General features: G+C 52.2%; 1 protein-coding gene across 3 annotated transcripts in view; it reads left to right on the plus strand.

Annotated features, from left to right (window-relative positions):
• The window catches only part of WWC1 (WW and C2 domain containing 1), a 123,597-nt gene that overhangs the window by 94,586 nt on the left and 11,876 nt on the right, over nucleotides 1-17,135 (plus strand). For all 3 annotated transcript variants that reach the window (XM_079771933.1, XM_079771934.1, XM_079771935.1), the window contains exons 12-17: nucleotides 1,571-1,679; nucleotides 2,093-2,173; nucleotides 3,711-3,797; nucleotides 4,976-5,168; nucleotides 9,703-9,855; nucleotides 12,065-12,156. In XM_079771933.1, the coding sequence (XP_079628059.1) occupies nucleotides 1,571-1,679; nucleotides 2,093-2,173; nucleotides 3,711-3,797; nucleotides 4,976-5,168; nucleotides 9,703-9,855; nucleotides 12,065-12,156 (715 nt within the window). The remainder of the gene's footprint in view (nucleotides 1-1,570; nucleotides 1,680-2,092; nucleotides 2,174-3,710; nucleotides 3,798-4,975; nucleotides 5,169-9,702; nucleotides 9,856-12,064; nucleotides 12,157-17,135) is intronic.

Here is a 17,135-nt window from a genome sequence, read left to right on the forward strand (position 1 = left end):
CTGCCTCCGGTGCCTGCTCCTGCCTCCTCGAGTGGCGAACTAGAAGCCGGACTCATCTGAGCATTGAGGCTACAGGAATGGGCAGGAGGGCCATGGGGTGCCCAGAATGATCCCTTTGTGTGCAAGGGAGGGCCAGTGGCAGCAAAGGGGGGAGACCAGATTCCCTGGTTAATTAGAGGCTCTGCTGCGTGAGTTTCCTTAGACAAGGAGCCGAGAGACCCCTGGGCTCCCTCAGCAGGAGGGGAGTCATGCTGCGTGCTCGCAAACAGGAATAAAAGCAGGCTTCCTCCGACAGCAGGTGGCAGCTTCAGACAGTTGGTCCCTGGAGAGGAGGTGCAGGTGGAACCTCTAACACTCAACCCCAGCCCACACTCAGACCCCAGCCGGGTGCCAGGAGTGACTCCCCTCCCCTCCCCCACAGCGTCCTTCAGGCCGTGGGCCAGAGACAGCCCCTCTTAGGATGGTGTTTCCAGTCATGCCACCTCCACAACCTCCCCACAGTGATCGAAGCCAGGCTGAGCCCAGACGCTAAGCAGGTTAAGGGATTAGGGCTGCCGTTCAGTCAGCAGACAAATTAATCTCTGTAAGTGGTTTAGCGGATGGTGGAGATGTGGGGGTCTGGAGTCAGGAAGTCTGCAGGCTGCAGCAGGTGTGGGCCCCAGGCTGGGAAAGCCACCCCAGCTGGCTGCTTGCACCTCCCAGGTTCCCGCCACACAACCCTTTCCCCAGCCTGCTCACCCCCAGTCTCTCCAGTCTGCCCCCACCCCACCCCGGGAGACGTTTGAGGGCCTCCATCAAGGGCAGGGAGCTGAGCTGAGCTAGGGGTGGAATGGGACAGGCCACGTGGGAGAGCCAGTGCTTCCGTCCTTCCCGCCCCTCCCTTGCCCTTCCCGAAGGTCCAGGTGTGTAGGGATTCACCCGGAAGGCATGGGGGTGTCATCGCAGTAAGGACCGTGGTAATGAGTTTTGTAGAGCGCTTTCCCCACACCAGTCTATGCTGCAAACTTCCCTGTAATGTCGGAGTGAGTCTTCCCAACAGCCCTACAAGCTGAGTATTCTCCACATTTTACAGATGAGGAATCGGGGCTTACAGACGTGACATCCGTGTCCCAGTATCTTTTTATATATATATATGTATATATTTTTTTTATTTCAGAGAGCAAGGGGGGGGGGGAAAGAGAGAAACATCAATGATGAGAGAGAATCATTGATTGGCTGTCTCCTGCACTCTCCCTACTGGGGAGTGAGCCTGCAACCTGGACATGTGACCTGACAGGGAATTGAAATGCAACCAACCACTGAGCCACGCCGGCCGGCAATGTCTCAATATTGTGCAGCAGTAAGTGGTGGAGCTGAGAACCGAACCCAGGCAGTTTCACCCAGACGTCAGACACAGAATTGGATGCTACCCTTTCTTCACCCCAAAGCAAGGCTGACGCGTTCATAGGTGGTTGGAATTTGTCAGGACCCTCTGAGGACAGAGGGTGGATGGATCTAGAGTGTGTGTTGCAAAGACAGTGCCCTGGTTCTGAACCCCACCTTGCCACCCTTTTCCCGCCTCTTCCTCCAGCTGTGAACACGGCCCCGGGGTGTGGCCTCAAAGTGGCCTGCGTCTCAGCTGCCGTGTCGGATGAATCCGTGGCCGGGGACAGTGGCGTGTATGAGGCTTCCGTGCAGAGGTGGGTCCCTGAGTCCTGGGTCTCTGGGAACTGTGGTCCCGCAGACTTTGGGCCCCCAAGATGTGTGGGAGGGACGTCCCGGACCTACAGCAGGGCATGCCCCGGTGACCCCACCTTCCCCCAGCAGCCAAAGATGCAGGCAGGGCAGCTCCTCCGGGGGCTGGGGCGCTTCCAGTTTGGGAGAGCGCTAGTTTCGTGGTCGCCATTAAGGGGCGTAAGACTAGGGGAGCACGTCCGAGAGAAAGGGGAGCCCCTTCAGGAAAGACCTGGAGCGATGGTGGGAAGGCAGGGTCTGCAGGGGGGCTGAGCAGACCTGCCAACCTTTTCTCCTCGAGGAGCGACCACACCTTCCCGGACAGAGCCCAGGTCGCTGCAAGGGATTCTCACGCCTCTCTTTCCCGCGTGCCTTCCAGACTCGGTGCGTCAGAAGCCCCTGCTTTGGACAGCGAGGAGCCAGAAGCGGTGGGAGCAACCCGGGTTCAGGTTGCCCTGCAGTGAGTAACGGGGACGGGGACAGAGGGTGGGCACAGGCCTCCTCCTCCTGGGCAGCATCTGCCCAGCCGGCTGCCCAGGAGGAAGGCAGAGCAGCAGGACCTGCTGGCAGTGTGGCCTCCTCTTTGAAAGGGGCCGCCCTTTCCCTGCTCCCAGCACCCAGTTTACAGGAGAAAAAGGAGGTTTTGAAGGCCTTGTTATGTGCCCCAACTCACTGCAACTCTTCTAACGCTCCTTCCCAGCCTGAGCCCTCCTGCCCCTCGTTGCTGTGGCTTTTGTCGCAGCATCTCAGCCAGGTCTCAGCCGTCTGGACCGACGTCACCCCCCGGGGGCTGCAGCCCAGATGGGTGGTTCTTGTTTTCTCCTGATGGGGGATGGCCTCCATTTTTTTTTTTAAAGTTTGCCATTTTTAAAAAAAAATGGTTTTTGAGAGAGGAAGGGAGAGAGAAACATTGATGTGAGAGAGAAACATTAATTGGTTGCCTCCCGAACGTGGCCCAACCGGGGATCGAGCCCACAGCCTGGGAATGTGCCCTGACCAGGAATCGGACCCAGCACTTTTTGGTGTATGGGATGACACTCGAACCAACTGAGCCACACCGGCTAGGGCCTCTCAATATCTTTTTAACAGATTTTTTATTGATTTTTAGAGAGAGAGGAAGGGAGAGGGAGAGAGAGAAACATCAATGTGAGAGCAAAACATGGAGCAGTCCCCTGCCCCCCTGGTGCCCCCTACAGGGGATCGAGCCCGCAGCCCAGGCATGTGCCCTGACTGAGAATCAAACTGGCAACCTTTCTCTGCAGGGTCTTGACACCCCGCCAACTGAGCCACACCCGCCAGGGCCTCAGTATTTTTTTTTAAATAAGAATTAATTACCAATATTTAAATATCAGGAAATTTCACACAAACTTCTGACTTCCCTTTAAAATTCAGACTGATAGCCCTAACCGGTTTGGCTCAGTGGATAGAGCGTGGGCCTGTGGACTGAAGGGTCCCAGGTTCGATTCCGGTCAAGGGCATGTACCTGGGTTGCGGGCACATCCCCAGTGGGAGGTGTGCAGGAGGCAGCTGATCGATGTTTCTCTCTCATCGATGTTTCTAACTCTCTATCCCTCTCCCTTCCTCTCTGTAAAAAATCAATAAAATATATTTTTTTAAAAAAATTCAGACTGATAGCAGCGAAGCGCTGGCCTGTGCTGTCTGACTCACCACAGTCTCCAGAGCTGCCGGCAGCCACGTCTGTGGTTATTAAGAGAGGGACAGCCCAACCGGCCTGGCTCAGTGGTTGAGCATTGACCTATGAACCATGAGGTCACGGTTCAATTCCCAGTCAGGGCACATGCCCAGGTTGCGGATTCGATCTCCAGTGTGGGGCGTGCAGGAGGCAGTCGATCAATGATTCTCTCTCATCATTGATGTTTCTCTCTCTCTCCCCCTCTCCTTTCCTCTCTGAATCAATAAAAATATATTTAAAGAAAAAGAAAGAGAGAGACAAATGCGTTACCCGCAGGTGCCCCATGTGCCCCTTTTCCTTGCAGGTATGACGAGAAGAATAAGCAGTTTGCAATATTGATCGTCCAGCTGAGTAACCTCTCTGCCCTGTTGCTGCAGCAGCACCAGAAAGTGTGAGTATCTGGCTGACAAGGTGGCGTGTGCGCCATCCTCTCCGCAGCCATCCCTGGGCCCCTCTCCTGCTCGGACCGCGGCCTCCGTCAACCCGCTGCGGGTATTTCATGCCCGTGACCGTGATGTGAAGGGTCAGGCCGTGAATGTGGATACAGGCATGGTGGCAAACACGCCAGCTCTCCTGAGAAGCACTCTGGACCCTTCAGTTCCTTCACACGTACGTCCTGAGCACCTCCCGTGTGCCAGCACGAAGAATGGGCCAGTGAGCAAATCCCCGCCCCTGTGAACTTGAAGCCTTGTGAAGAAGAAGGTCATGGCCCCTTCTGTCTGCTCTGAGCTCAGGTGCTCCCCGCAGAGAGACAGGCGTGCCATTCTCCAGCGTCGGCGCCATCCCAGTGCTTCTGTCGGGAGGGGGTGTAGCGGGGGTTTCCTTGAAATTGATCACCCGGCAAATACCTGCCCTCTGCCTGTTGGCTCCTCTCATCGCAGACAGGTTATGTTTCATTGAGCTCGTCTGCCTGCCTGTTCTCCTCTCACTACACCCTAAGCCTTGACGGCAGCAGCAGGCGCTCATATTCCTGTGGTCTGCACCCAGCCAGCCTCCGGGGGTGCGCCGTGTGGGAAGGAGGGAGGCAGGGGGAAAGCCGGCCAAGCAGAAGGAAGATGGGATCGCCCACGGGGGTGGTTTTCTGTCTCATGCTCACCCACGCAGCACCGGGATGGGGGACCTTCTGCGCAGCTCATCGGTCCTCCCACAGGGGTATCTGGGCGCGAGAGCCTAAAAGCCAGCTGTCTGGGTCAAAGGGTCAATGCATCTGTGATTTTGCTCGGACGGCACGTTCCCCTCCTCAGGGCTTGTCACACTTCGCCTTCCTACCAGCCGATGTAGGAGGGTTCCCCAGTGGTAAAAGCAGCCTCGTCGGTCCTGCACGCGGGCCTTGGCACGCTGCTGGCCTCGGGCTCCCCACGTGTTGAGGTTCTAAGGACTTAGGAGATTCAGGGGGAGGCAGAGCCGTGTGTTATCCTTAGGGGCCCTCTGTATCCTTCACACACACCTGCGTGACGACCTGAGAAATGACAGTCGTTTACTTTGGCATTGGCAGCACGCGGTTAGCCCGTCCCGTCAGGCCCAGACCTGGGCTGACCCGGGCCCTCCTGCATCTCTGTCTCCCTCCAGGAACATCCGCGTGGCCGTCCTTCCCTGCTCCGAAAGCACCACCTGCCTGTTCCGGACGCGGCCTCTGGACGCCTCGGACGCCCTCGTGTTCAATGAGGTGTTCTGGGTGTCCATGTCCTACCCAGCCCTTCACCAGAAGACCTTAAGAGTCGACGTCTGTACCACTGACCAGAGCCGTCCGGAGGATTGCCTGGTGAGGGCTGTGTCTGTCTGTCCGTCTGTCCTCTGGGGAGTGGTGCATCGTGTTCCTCAGGGAGAAGGTCTGGAGGAAAGGCTGCAGGCGCAGCTGGGCTTCTGGGCAGGGACCTTTCCACGGCAGACAGCATCCTCAGACTTCTTGGGGGGCGAGTTTCACAGGAGGAGGAGCGACAGACCTGAAAGTGTTCTTTAAGTTGCCAGGACCTCGAAGATGACTAGCCACATGCCGTGGCTTTACCGTGCGGCACTGCAGGAGAACAAACATACAGGGGCTCAGATCCCCCCTTCACTGCTCGAGGTGTAGCTGGGTGACCTTGGGCAAGTTATTCAACCTTTCTGACCCTGTTTTCTCATTCATAAAATGCAGATAGTAATGCCTGCCTCGTGCCCACTAGAAGAGTCGTTATAAGGATTGAAAGAGAGTTCATGTAAAGCACCTACTCAAGTGTCTGGTACATAGTAGGTTCTCCTTGGATGGGGCCACTGCTAGTCCACTCCCTGGAGCAGAGCCCCTCCAACTTCCTCCTCCTCCCCCTCCTCCTCCTCCCCCTCCTCCTCCCCCTCCTCTTTCTCCTCCTCTTTCTCCTCCTCTTCCTCCTCCTCTTTCTCCTCTCCTTCCCCCCATTGGCAGAAGTCAGGATTGGAGATGAAGTAGCCCCGGGTACATTTGTGTTCCAAGAAAGCCATTCCCTAGAGCCAGGCTGACCCAAGTACAGATAGATGTTGCTCAATTTTCTCATCTGTAAAATGGGGCTTCGAAGCTAACTCAGGGGCTTGTTGTAATGCACAAATGAGTTAAAAGGAGTGACAGGCTTTGTGAACCCTGTGCCATTAGGAATGCAGAGCATTTGAATAACAACTCACAATGGAGCCCAGACTGGGCTTTATAGCTAGAGGGTAGTTGCACCCACTGCCATCTTCCTGGGAACCTGTTGGCTGCTGGGGAGACAGGGAGGAACCAGACAGACAGGAGCCAGCTTGGATGGCAACAGTAAACCAGTGAGGAGAAATGCACTGTGGTGAGGACCATATGAGAGGTGATGGATTGAGGTAGCGAGCGGAGGAGAGCATGGGCGCGGGCAAAGGGGAAACATGGGGTGTGTCCTCCTCTCTAACCCTAAGGACTTGGGGAGTGGCAGCGTGACAGGCCCCTGCCTGCCGTGGGGAGCCTCCTTGCTCTCATCCCCGACCCTGACGGGCTTGTGCTGTGGAACCCTGGCCTGCCGGGGATCTGGGGGCCGCAGCTTTGGAATGTTGGCCCTGAGGCTGTCACCAGCCCTGTGCTTCCCTGCGCAGCCCCGAGTTCCCTAAGACCGTTCATCTCTCAGTCTCGGTTTCCTTACTTGACAGGTGGCTCTCTGGGGGTCAAATGAGGTGCTAAAGCCGCACTCCCCAAACTGGTGAGACACGTGCACGGCTTACCCGGGGCTCTGGTTAGAATGCAGAGTCTGGTTCAGCAAGTGTGCGATGGGGTCTGAGGTGATGGGGTCCGGGGTTCTGCATTTTTGACACGCTCCCAGGAGATGCTGGCACTGCTGGTGCCCACAGCAAGGATGCAGAGCAGTGAAGAGTCTGCCCTGGATGCTGGTTCCTGTCCCTCCTCAGCTGGGTACATAACTGCATCTGCGGTTGTCGTTATTACCCCCAGTTCTGCAATAGCTAGCATTGATATGGCAGGCCCTGAGCTAAGCTCCTGACGTGTATTCTCTCTATTGATTCTCAGTCAGTCTTATAAAATAGGTTCTATTATACCAGTGAGGAAACGGAGGCACAAAGAGGAGAAAGGACTGTCTCAAGGTCACACAGTCAGGAGGTGGCAGGTGCAGAGTTAGAACCCAGGCAGGTTCGACTCTGCAGCTCCCCCAGGTCAGCCCCTCGGGGTGTCCTTAGCACCGGCCCCATGCTCCCTGGAGCCCACAGGTGGGGACGGTGACCGAAGGGTGTGGCAGGCATGGAGGATGCTAAATGACAGCAGAGCGCTTTTCCAAGCCCGGGCTCCTCCCAGCCTAGCGTTCCCGCTGCCCTGGCCATGCCTAGATGAGCAGAGACTCAATCCTGTTTTCTTCTCCTAATTGGACGCCTTTTATTCCTCCTCCCTAATTGATGTCTGGCCAGTGCTGGTTGCCATGGCAGCAGCCAAGCGCTCATCCCACCGTGGCTTGTCTCCATCCTCGGCCAATGAGAGCCCTATTTCTCCGTGTGCTGTGGGGAGATGGAGTGTCAGGCTGTCGTGTTTTGGTGGCCGGAGGAGGCGAGGAAGTGAGACACAAGGGGAGAGGGCTGTCTGCTTCCACGCAGAGGCGCCCGCACGGCTGCATTTGCAGAGTCTGAGCCATCTCATCGGCCAGGCCACAGCAGTGCCCGTCCTGCGTGTGTCAGTGTGTCTAGCGCTGGGCTGAGAACTGAGTGTGCGGTGTCTCACTTCATCCTCACAGCAGCCCTGGGAAGGAGCGTTAGGATTACCGCTGTTTGACAGACAAGGGATCAAGGCTAAGTAACTTACCCGGGCCATCCAGTGAGTGTGGGTGTGAACACAGACCCCACGTCCCTTATGCAGAGCCATCGCACCGTCCTACCTCTCACAGGGTCACTGTGCGTGTCTCTCACGTCCCCAGACCCAGGTTAGGGGTTTGGAGACGTACGTGGCCTGCCTTCCCCAATATCGCAGGCCACAGCCCTAACAGATGCTCTAGCGTGGCATCACGGGTCTCGGGATGTCCAGTGGGGCCCTGGTCGCCACCCCCGACCACTGAGCTCAGTGCCACAGGTTCGTGGTTAACCGGCACAGTGGCTCCCCACCCTTTCTCACCTTGCCACCCCCGCATGGCACAGCCCCAGGCCTGCCGAAGTGTACTTTCTCCACCTGCACAACCGGAGAAGCACACAGCTGTGCTGGGTGGCGTCGCTTTAACATCATGTCTCGAAGCTCCCATGAGCCCTGATGCTGCTCAGCACTATTCTCGTCTCCATAGACGGTTCCCTCCCCGCTCCTCCCAATGCTGAGTTCTGGCCCTCTCTCCTCCAGCCTCCAGCAGCTCCGTCCCCACCCTCCGCCGAGGCCCTGGCTTCACTCACTGAGAGGTTAGAAGGAGCCAGAAGAGTTCCCACAGCTTCCACCCGCTCTGGCTGGTCTCCTGGGTCCTGCCATTTCTCCTGGTTCTGAGGATGGGCGCTCCCCACCCCCATCTCAGGCCATTCTCTCTCAGAGACAGCACACCCACCGTGATCCTGCTCGCCTGTCTTCAGGTCTGCCGCCTCCACTGCATCTGGCCGGTCAATAGACCAACATATTATTTCTCCTATGCTTCACAAAACCTTTTTTTTTTTTTTTTTTTTACCCCATTTCTGCCTGCTCCTGTTATCTTGGCTTTCAGCCCCAAGGCTTGCTCCCGCCTCCCTGTGCCCTTGAATACACCTGCAAGCTCCCCCACTCCAGGCTTTTGTACTTGCTGTCTCTTCTCTGAAATACTGATAAGACAATCACTCCCTTGCCTCATTCTGGGCTTGACCCACATGCCACCCACCTCAGTGAGGTCTTTTTTAAAAATATATATTTTTATTAATTTCAGAGAGAAAGATGAGAGGGAGAGAGAGAGATAGAAACATCAATGATAGAGAATCATTGATTGGCTGCCTCCTGCTCGCCCCCTACTGGATCGAGCCTGCAACCTGGGCATGTGCCCTTGACCAGAATCGAACCTGGGACCCTTCAGTCCACAGGCCAAAGCTCTATCCACTGAGCCAAACCAGCTAGGGCTCAGTGAGGTCTTTTTGCCACCCTGTGGACAATCGCTCTCCCCCTCCACTCTTATCCCCTTCTATCCCCTTCCCCTGTGTTATTTTCCCTGCTGCAACTTTTCATCACCTGACATTTGTGTATAGCACAGATTTTGGGGTACGCGTCATTTTCACATTTTATCATCTCTGAAGGCAAGATGTAATTTATAGTAGATGGCAGTTCCTCTCTCTGTGAGGTTATATTCCGTTAATTTGTTGTAGTTTGTTTTATTCTTAGGGGATCCATTTACATGATTCAAAGAAAAATTATTTAAAAAGGTTTACTACAGAGAAATCCTCCTCTCTTCATCCTGTCCACCCCAGTCCCACCGCCTACTATATAGGTAACCACATTCACTGGCTTCTTTTTTCTCTCTCCATTATTTCTTGCTGTACATAGGATCATGTGATCATGTTCACTCCCCCTTGCACCTCAAATATTTCTTACAGGAAATGTGGCACACTATATATTCTGTTCTGCATTATCCTATTTTTCCCTTTAACAATCTAGCCTAGGGATCTCTCCATTTCAGTACCTACAGATAAACATTTAATAAACTTTTGGCAAATGAGTAAACCAATGAATGGATAATTAGTGACTGCGTCATTGTTGGAAATGATTAACAACTGGCCCTCTCTTTCGCCCCGGAAGCTTCTGTCCCGCCTGGAGTGATGTTTTCCATGCAGGAGCCAAGTTCCCCAGATTTCCTTGTCAGCCCCGCTCCTAACTCTCCCTTTTCCCTCCTCAACAGGGAGGCGCCCAGATCAGCCTGGCTGAGGTGTGCCGGTCTGGGGAGAGGTCGACTCGCTGGTACAACCTCCTGAGCTACAAATACTTGAAGCAACAGAGCAGGGAACCCAAGCCAGGGGGAGCCCGGGCCCCCACCCCCGGGCCTGAGAGCACGGTGAGCAGGGCCACCTCCAGCACAAGCAGCCCCTGGAGGCAGTGGCCTCTCCCAGGAGGGGGGTGGGGGCGGCAGGGGGAGGGGACAGGGTAGGAGAGATCTCCCCAACCTGCAGCTTTCTCCTTCCCGATGTGCCCTCCCTGTCTGTGCTTTCCTTGCCCTGATACAACTTGTGTGATGAAAACCTTCATTCGCGGCATTTTAAAAATGAATTGGGGAAGAAAAGAAAAAACTGTGGAAGGTACAAAATTAGCCTTTATTGAGACCCTACTATGTGCCTAGTGGAGGCTTTCTGTAAGAGGCAGAGGGAAACCATGGGAAGAAGAGCCAGGAGACTGGGGTGAGGGGTTTCTTTTTCTCTCTCTCTCTCTTTTTTTTTTTTTTTTCGTATATTTTTATTGATTACAGAGAGGAAGGGAAAAGGGGAGAGGACAGAAACATCCATGATGAGAGAGAACCATTGATGGGCTGCCTCCTGCACACCCCACACTGGGGATCAAGCCCGCAACCCAGGCATGTGTCCTGACCGGGGAATTGAACCTGACCTCCTGGTTCATAGGTTGACGCTCAACCACTGAGTCACGCCGCCTGGGCAGGAGACCGGGGCTTTCTTAGTTGGGTGACGGTGGTCAGTCATTTCACCTGTCAGCTTCTACACATGTGATCTGGGTCAGAAAAGGCTGTTAGGAAGCTTTGAAGGAGTACCTGTAAAGAGTGCTTGATCAATGATGTCTTGTTTTGTTACTGTTTTTTCTTGAAAAATCTTACATTTGCCTTTTTTTTTTTTAATTAAAAAATACGGATGTTCATTTTAGTGCAGTACACTTTAACCGATGAACTATCCTTACACTCTTTCCTGCACTTGGAAAGCCCACATCTGCTGGCCACGTAGACCGGCCAGGGCTCTGTTGAGCAATGAAGTTGCCCTTGAACACAGAGTGAAGCAGTGTATGGGGTCCTAATGGGGTCCCCGAGAGCATGTTAGGGATTCTGTAATGCTTCTGCCCTCCATCGGTAGTTGGCTACTTTGGGCACTCACTGCCTAGAATTTCAGTGGAGGGGATGGGCTAGGTCACCCAGGTAAGGAGAAGGGTCAGAATTAAATCTGTTTACTCCTCCTCTTCCTCATTTTTCGTCATCATCATCATTTTCTGTACTTCCTTTTTTGTCAGGCACTGTCCTGATTATGTACAGTTTACCAAGGTTCAGAAAGGTTACCTAAGGACAAACATCTAATAAGCAACAAAGCTGTATCGCCAACCCGTGTCTCCCGCACTCCGAACACGTGACCATGAGCTGGCAAAGGTCTTCACAAAAAGACCCCGCTGCTTTCTAGAGCCTGTTCTTGGATAAGTCACATGAACCTTAGGCACATTCGTTTTCTCTTTCCCTTCCCTCAAGGGAATAATCATCATCCCTCCCAGCCAGGATGGTTGCAAAGGTTCAGTGTTAGATGCTACGTGTAAGCCATTGACCAGTGCCTGGCACATACCAGGCCTTCGGCTGATTTTAGTTCCTCTTTCCTTCGCCAAAAGACAATCTGGCTTTGTACTACCAACTGTATCTGCAATTCACCCTGGGCCCAGAAAAGGTCAGTTTTGCTTTGCTGTTAGCAGCCACTTACTGAGTGCCATTTATGAGCTAGGTACTCTTGCGTACCTTATGCCTATAATCTTCATAACAACCCTTTGTCACAGGTTGTTAGGAAACTGAGTCTGGAAGGGGTTAAATAATTCCTTTAACTCACACCAGCTTTTTCACTGTAGATACCATTCAGTATAGATGTTCTTCCTCCAGGAAGCCTTCCCTGCATGCATCCCCCTCAAGCTGACTTTGCCGTTGCTTCTCTGTTCCCCACCATCCATCCTTAACGTCTGGCATGGTCCCTATCCCATTGCTTTGTAACTGATGGTTCCTGTGATGGTCTCCCTGACAGCACTGTCATCTCCTTACAACCGGAGGCCTCTAATTCTGTCTCCCTCAACTACTGAACGGGGCTGTCTTCTAAAACTGTCCACACACAGGGTTATTTGCAGGAGAACTGCAGGGAGAAGAGCCAAGCGCTGTACTTCCAATGTACGTGACCTTGGGGCAAGCTGCGGACCCACTCGGTGCACTGGGAGGGCCACACCCTGAGAAGCTCCAGTTCTTGCCAGGAGGGGCGGCGTCCACAGTGTGCCAGGGAACCCATCGGCCTTTGTCTCCGCAGGACGCCGTGTCTGCTCTGCTGGAACAGACCGCGGTGGAGCTGGAGAAGAGGCAGGAGGGAAGGAGTAGCACCCAGGACCTGGGAGACAGCTGGTAAGCAAGGGTGCCCTTGGGCCTCGGGAACTGATCTGGCTTGGGTGTGGGCCCAGCGATGAACTCCCTGAAGGCGGGCACCACCAGGAGAAGTGAACCCCCCCCCCCCCCGCCCCCAGAAAACTCCCTTCCTCATGGGCTCTGCACAGGCAGCAAGGCTGTATGTGGTCTGGTACTCGGTTCCAAAATCCCGTCCGGATTTGTCATTTGTGTTCTGTGAGGCACTCATGCTAGTTCACATCTCATATTATTAGTTTGTCGTGAATCACTTACATTTACTTTGGATTAAAAATTTTAAAACTTTATACCACTGTCCGTGGAAAATAAGTATAATTTGCCATAATTTGGAGGCTTTTCCGTAAGGAATTGCATTCGACTACAAGGAACAGAGCAGAAAGAACGGCTTAAACAGACAGTTTATTTCTTTGTTATGGGAGAAGGCAATCCTGGGCTCATCTGTTAGCTGCAAGGTGCTACTGGGAACCCAGGCCTTCTCTCATTCTGCTCCGCTGTCCTCACTGTGGGCCCTCTATCCTGGAGGCTGTTTTATAGCCCAAAGTGGCTGCTGAGTCACCAGCCATCAGGCAGGCATCAGGAAAGAGGACGAAAGAGTGCCTTTTAACCATAGAGCATTCCTGAAAGCCAGTTGGCCTATATCTAACTGCAAGGGATGCTGGGAAACGAGGTCTGTTCAGTTGGGTACAAAAATCAGGGTTCTGTTACTAAGGCAGAAAGTGGGAGTGGACACCGAGGAGGCCAAGTCTGAGGCCAGAAAGTGACCGTGCAAAATTAAATACAATGAAAATAAAGCAAGAGTATTAGAGTGTAGCTAGATGCATTGCTGGCTACAGTTTTAAGCCGGAAGTCTTCCCTCCCCGTGTTACAAAGGAAGCTTGGTCAGTGTTTGAGCTAGCGGTGAAGACCCTCCGTGATGTAATCGGACGGAGAGCGAAGCGGAGACAGCTGTCTCATTGTGCAGTTCAGGGCCCTTTAATTTAATCCCTTGTAACCAGACAGAAAGGTCTCTCACACCTTAAGCAACAGTGATGTAGGCAAGGGCTCAACTCTCAGCTTCATCGTTTTTTTTGTGTAACCTTGGGCAAAGCATTTTTACCTTTTTTTTTTAATTCTTACCTGAGGATTTGTTGAGAGAGAGAGAAACATGCCCAGGTTTCAGGCTCGATCCCCAGCAGGGGGCGTGCAGGAGGCAGCCGATCAATGATTCTCTCTCATCATTAAGGTTTCTGTCTCTCTCTCTCTCTCTCCCTCTCCCTACCTCTCTGAAATCAATAAAAATATATTAAAAATAAATAAATAAAACATAGCCATTATGCATGATAAACACAACACACAGGAGGCCCTCCATACGTCGTCTGTATTTTTCTATTTCGCCCGAAATTATACATTTGCTCTCAGAAGGAGTCTTTGCTTACGATCTGTTACTCCAGGGCTCACGCATGTTTTCTGGAAAGGGCAAATCGTAAGTGTCTGCTTTATGGGCCATCCGGAATCTGCTGGGCCTGTTCAGCTCGGCCGTTTTACTGCGAAAGCAGCCAGAGCTGGCACGCACTGCAGCCTCCGTGTCCCCGTCACCGAAACTTTGATTGTGGCCACTGACATTTGCACGTCACATTGTTTGCACATCATGAAATGGCACCCTTCTGATTTTTTTTCTAGCCGTTTAAAAACATGAAAACCATTCATAGCATGGACGGTCCAGAACAGGCTGGATTGGGCCCTCAGTCTGACCCCTCTCGTAGTCTCCTTTACTGTCCTCCATGTAACGAAGGGTATGGCAAGGTTCCTGAATTTTTTAATGTTCATTTGTTTGTTTTAGGGTTCTCTCTAAATTGTCCCAATTCCTCTCTCACTCCCCTCTGTCTCCCTCATTCCCAATCCCTTCTCCTCTGTCTCCCCCCACCTCCCTGTCTCCATTCTTTTTTTCCCCCTCCCCCCCCTCTCTCTTTCTCTCTCTCTCCCTCTCTCCCTCTCTCTCTCTCTCTCTCTCTCTCTCTCTCTCGCTCTCGCTCTCGCTCTCGCTCTCTCTCGCTGCTAGGCTGGGCTGGGATCCACACAGGCAGAAGTCTGATGCCGGAAATAGGCCTAGGACCTGTCTTCCAAAACCCTGGCACAGGATCACTGGTTTTCCCCAAATTCCAAGCTTGCATTGAGACTTTTCACTCCATTGCCTAGCAACCGCCTTCTGTTCTTTCTCCCTTTGTGGCCCCCTCTCTCCCCACCCCTGGCCATTCAGACTTCCCTAGACACTGACTTACAAAGAGGGCTGCGAATCCCGGAGCTGCCCTATTGGGGAAAACCCATCTGCAGCCCCCTCCTCCGGCTGCAGGCTTCTTTGGGTCCTGGAATGTTAACTAGCCTTGCTGCCCCCCCACCCCCTCAGCTCTGGCGTCACGTGCCGAGGCCTCCGAGAGACCTGCCCTCTGTTCTCATTCCCATTCCCTCCTTCAGCACCCAAGGCTCAGGGTGCCATTGCCACACCCGCCTCTTTTTTGGGGGGAGGCGGGGGTTGGGTTTCTTTAGTGCCCATAATCAGAAGACTAGATTTTAGTGTGGTTTTTTGTTGTTGTTTTTTTAGATTCAAAAGCAAAACAAAACTCTGAAAGTATTCAACAATATAGGATAATATAACCACAAACAACGCCGGAGTGAAAATCCTTACATTGACCTCCTTGGGAACGTGTGTGTATTTGTCTAGGGCCTTGCAGAATAGCTCTCCGATAAGATTGTACTCGTCAGTGTTCCCGCCAGCGGTGCTTATGAGTTCCCCTAAACCTGCACCCTCTCTGCCATCAGTATAATCCAGCTGCCTTACTGAATCAAGGATATTTTAGCAGAGACTGCTCAATTGACTTCAGAGTGTAAATTGCCTGCTCTAATTCACCCCCCCTCCCCCCACACACACACACACAGGGATTAGCCTGTTTTCCCTACCTTCACCAGCCCATGAGATTATCAGATTTTTATTTTTATTTTTTGCAACGCCAAAGGGTGAAAAGATGCCTGTTTTAATTATTTTTCTCTTTCCAGTTGAGGGTTGTGTGTGTGTGTGTGTTTTCCTTCCTGGATGTATTTAGATCAGATTCAGTCAAAAAGAGATTTCCCTCGTGGTTGAGCACTTAGTGGACTTGGACAAACTTGGGTGGAAAACCAGGCTTCCCCACTTAGCAGCCCGTGACCCTGGACCAGGGCTCTCAACTCTCCGGTCCTCGGCTTTTCAGTCCATAAAACAGAGACCGTCACCGCCGGCTGCACTGTCGCAGCGCCTTAGCGTAGCACCTGGAGCTTATTAAGCCCTCAGTAAGTGGTGGTTAATGTGGCGTCTGCGGAATTCTTGGGGAGGCGCCCCTGGCATGTTCCCATGTATAATGGCTCTTTTATAAGGAGACAGACAGGCTGCGGGTGTGAAGGAGGGAGAGCAAAGTCCCCATCTAAGTGCAGAGGAGGTTTTCATCGCGGGGCTGGGGGTAGAGATCCAGGGTCTGTTCTCCGCACTGGGAAAGTCCCGAGGGAGAGTTTATGTTTATCCACAGTCTCCCCGAGCCAGCTAACTAGATGTCAGGTTTTCTGCTTTTGGCTGGAATTCCTCCTGCTCAGTGTGGTAACTCTGTCTCATGCTGATCAGAAGCCTGGCGGTTATGTATGTCTTTGAGAAGGAAAGATGGGAATCGAAATAAATTACTAATTAACAAATGCAGTCCATTTGTCACAGCAACTCCTTCCAACCGTGGAGCCCCTGGGGAAAGGGTAATTTTGAAGAGCATCACCAAAAGGAAAGTCTCTTCAACAAATGATGCTGGAACAATTGGGTATCCATATAGAAAACAGAAACCTGGAGCGTGATGTACAAAAATTCAATTGAAATGGATCATGGGGCTGAGCATCAAATCTGAAATTAATAAAACTCCTCAAAGAAAATAGAGGAGAATTTTTTTTTTTTTTTTGCAACTTTAGGGTAGGCAGAGATTTCTTAGATAGGACATAAAAAGCACAAATGGTTAAAAAATTGGTAAATCCGACCTTGTCGCCATCAACATTTTCTGTTCTTTGGAAGACACCCTTTTCGAAGATTAAAAAGTGAAGCAGCCGACTTGGAGAAAATACTTGCAAAGGATTAATATCCAGAATATAGAGCGAATTCTTACAACTCAATAATGACAAGACAACCCGGTTTTTAAATGGGCTAATGGTTCTAACAGACGCTTTGCAAAAGAAAAATATATGGATGGTCGATAAATGCATGAAAAGATTCTTTATGGGAGAGTGCTGATTAAAAACCACAGTGAGCTGTGGGGACACACCCAGGAGAATGACTAAATGTAAAGGCTGACGATACCAAGTCTAGACGGGGAACTGGACTCCTCATAACATTGCTGGTGGGAATGTCAAGTGGCATAACCACATTGGGAAACCAGTTTGTCAGTTTCTTAAAAGGGTAAACTCCTACTTACTGTGTGGCCCAGCAATTCCACTCTCAGGTATATAGCTGTTATGGTCTGAACTGTGTCCCTTGCAAAATTCATACATTGAAGCCCTGACCCCAGGACCTCGGAAGGTGCCTGTCTTTGGAGATGGGCCTTTAGAACATGATGAAGTTAACACGAGGTTGTCAGAGTTATGGTGGGCCCCCATCCAATAGGATTGGTATCTTTATAAGAAGAGGGCATTTGGACACACAGAGAGACCCCAAGCGTGCACACACAAGAGGGAAGGCCACGTGAGGCCACAGCAAGAATGTGGCCATCTGCAAGCCACAGGGAGAGGCCTCGGGACACCAAACCTGGCCACACCTTGATCTTGAACTGTTAGCCTCCAGACCGGCAATGGATAAATTCCTGGTGTGTTTTTTTTTGTTTGTTTGTTTTTTAACTATAGTTTATTTATTTATATATTTTTAAAAATATATATTTTTTATTGATTTCAGAGAGGAAGGGCGAGAGATAGAGAGATCGAAGCATCAA

The sequence above is a fragment of the Cnephaeus nilssonii genome, assembly GCF_951640355.1.
Source record: "Cnephaeus nilssonii genome assembly, chromosome: 5".
NCBI lineage: Eukaryota > Metazoa > Chordata > Mammalia > Chiroptera > Vespertilionidae > Cnephaeus > Cnephaeus nilssonii.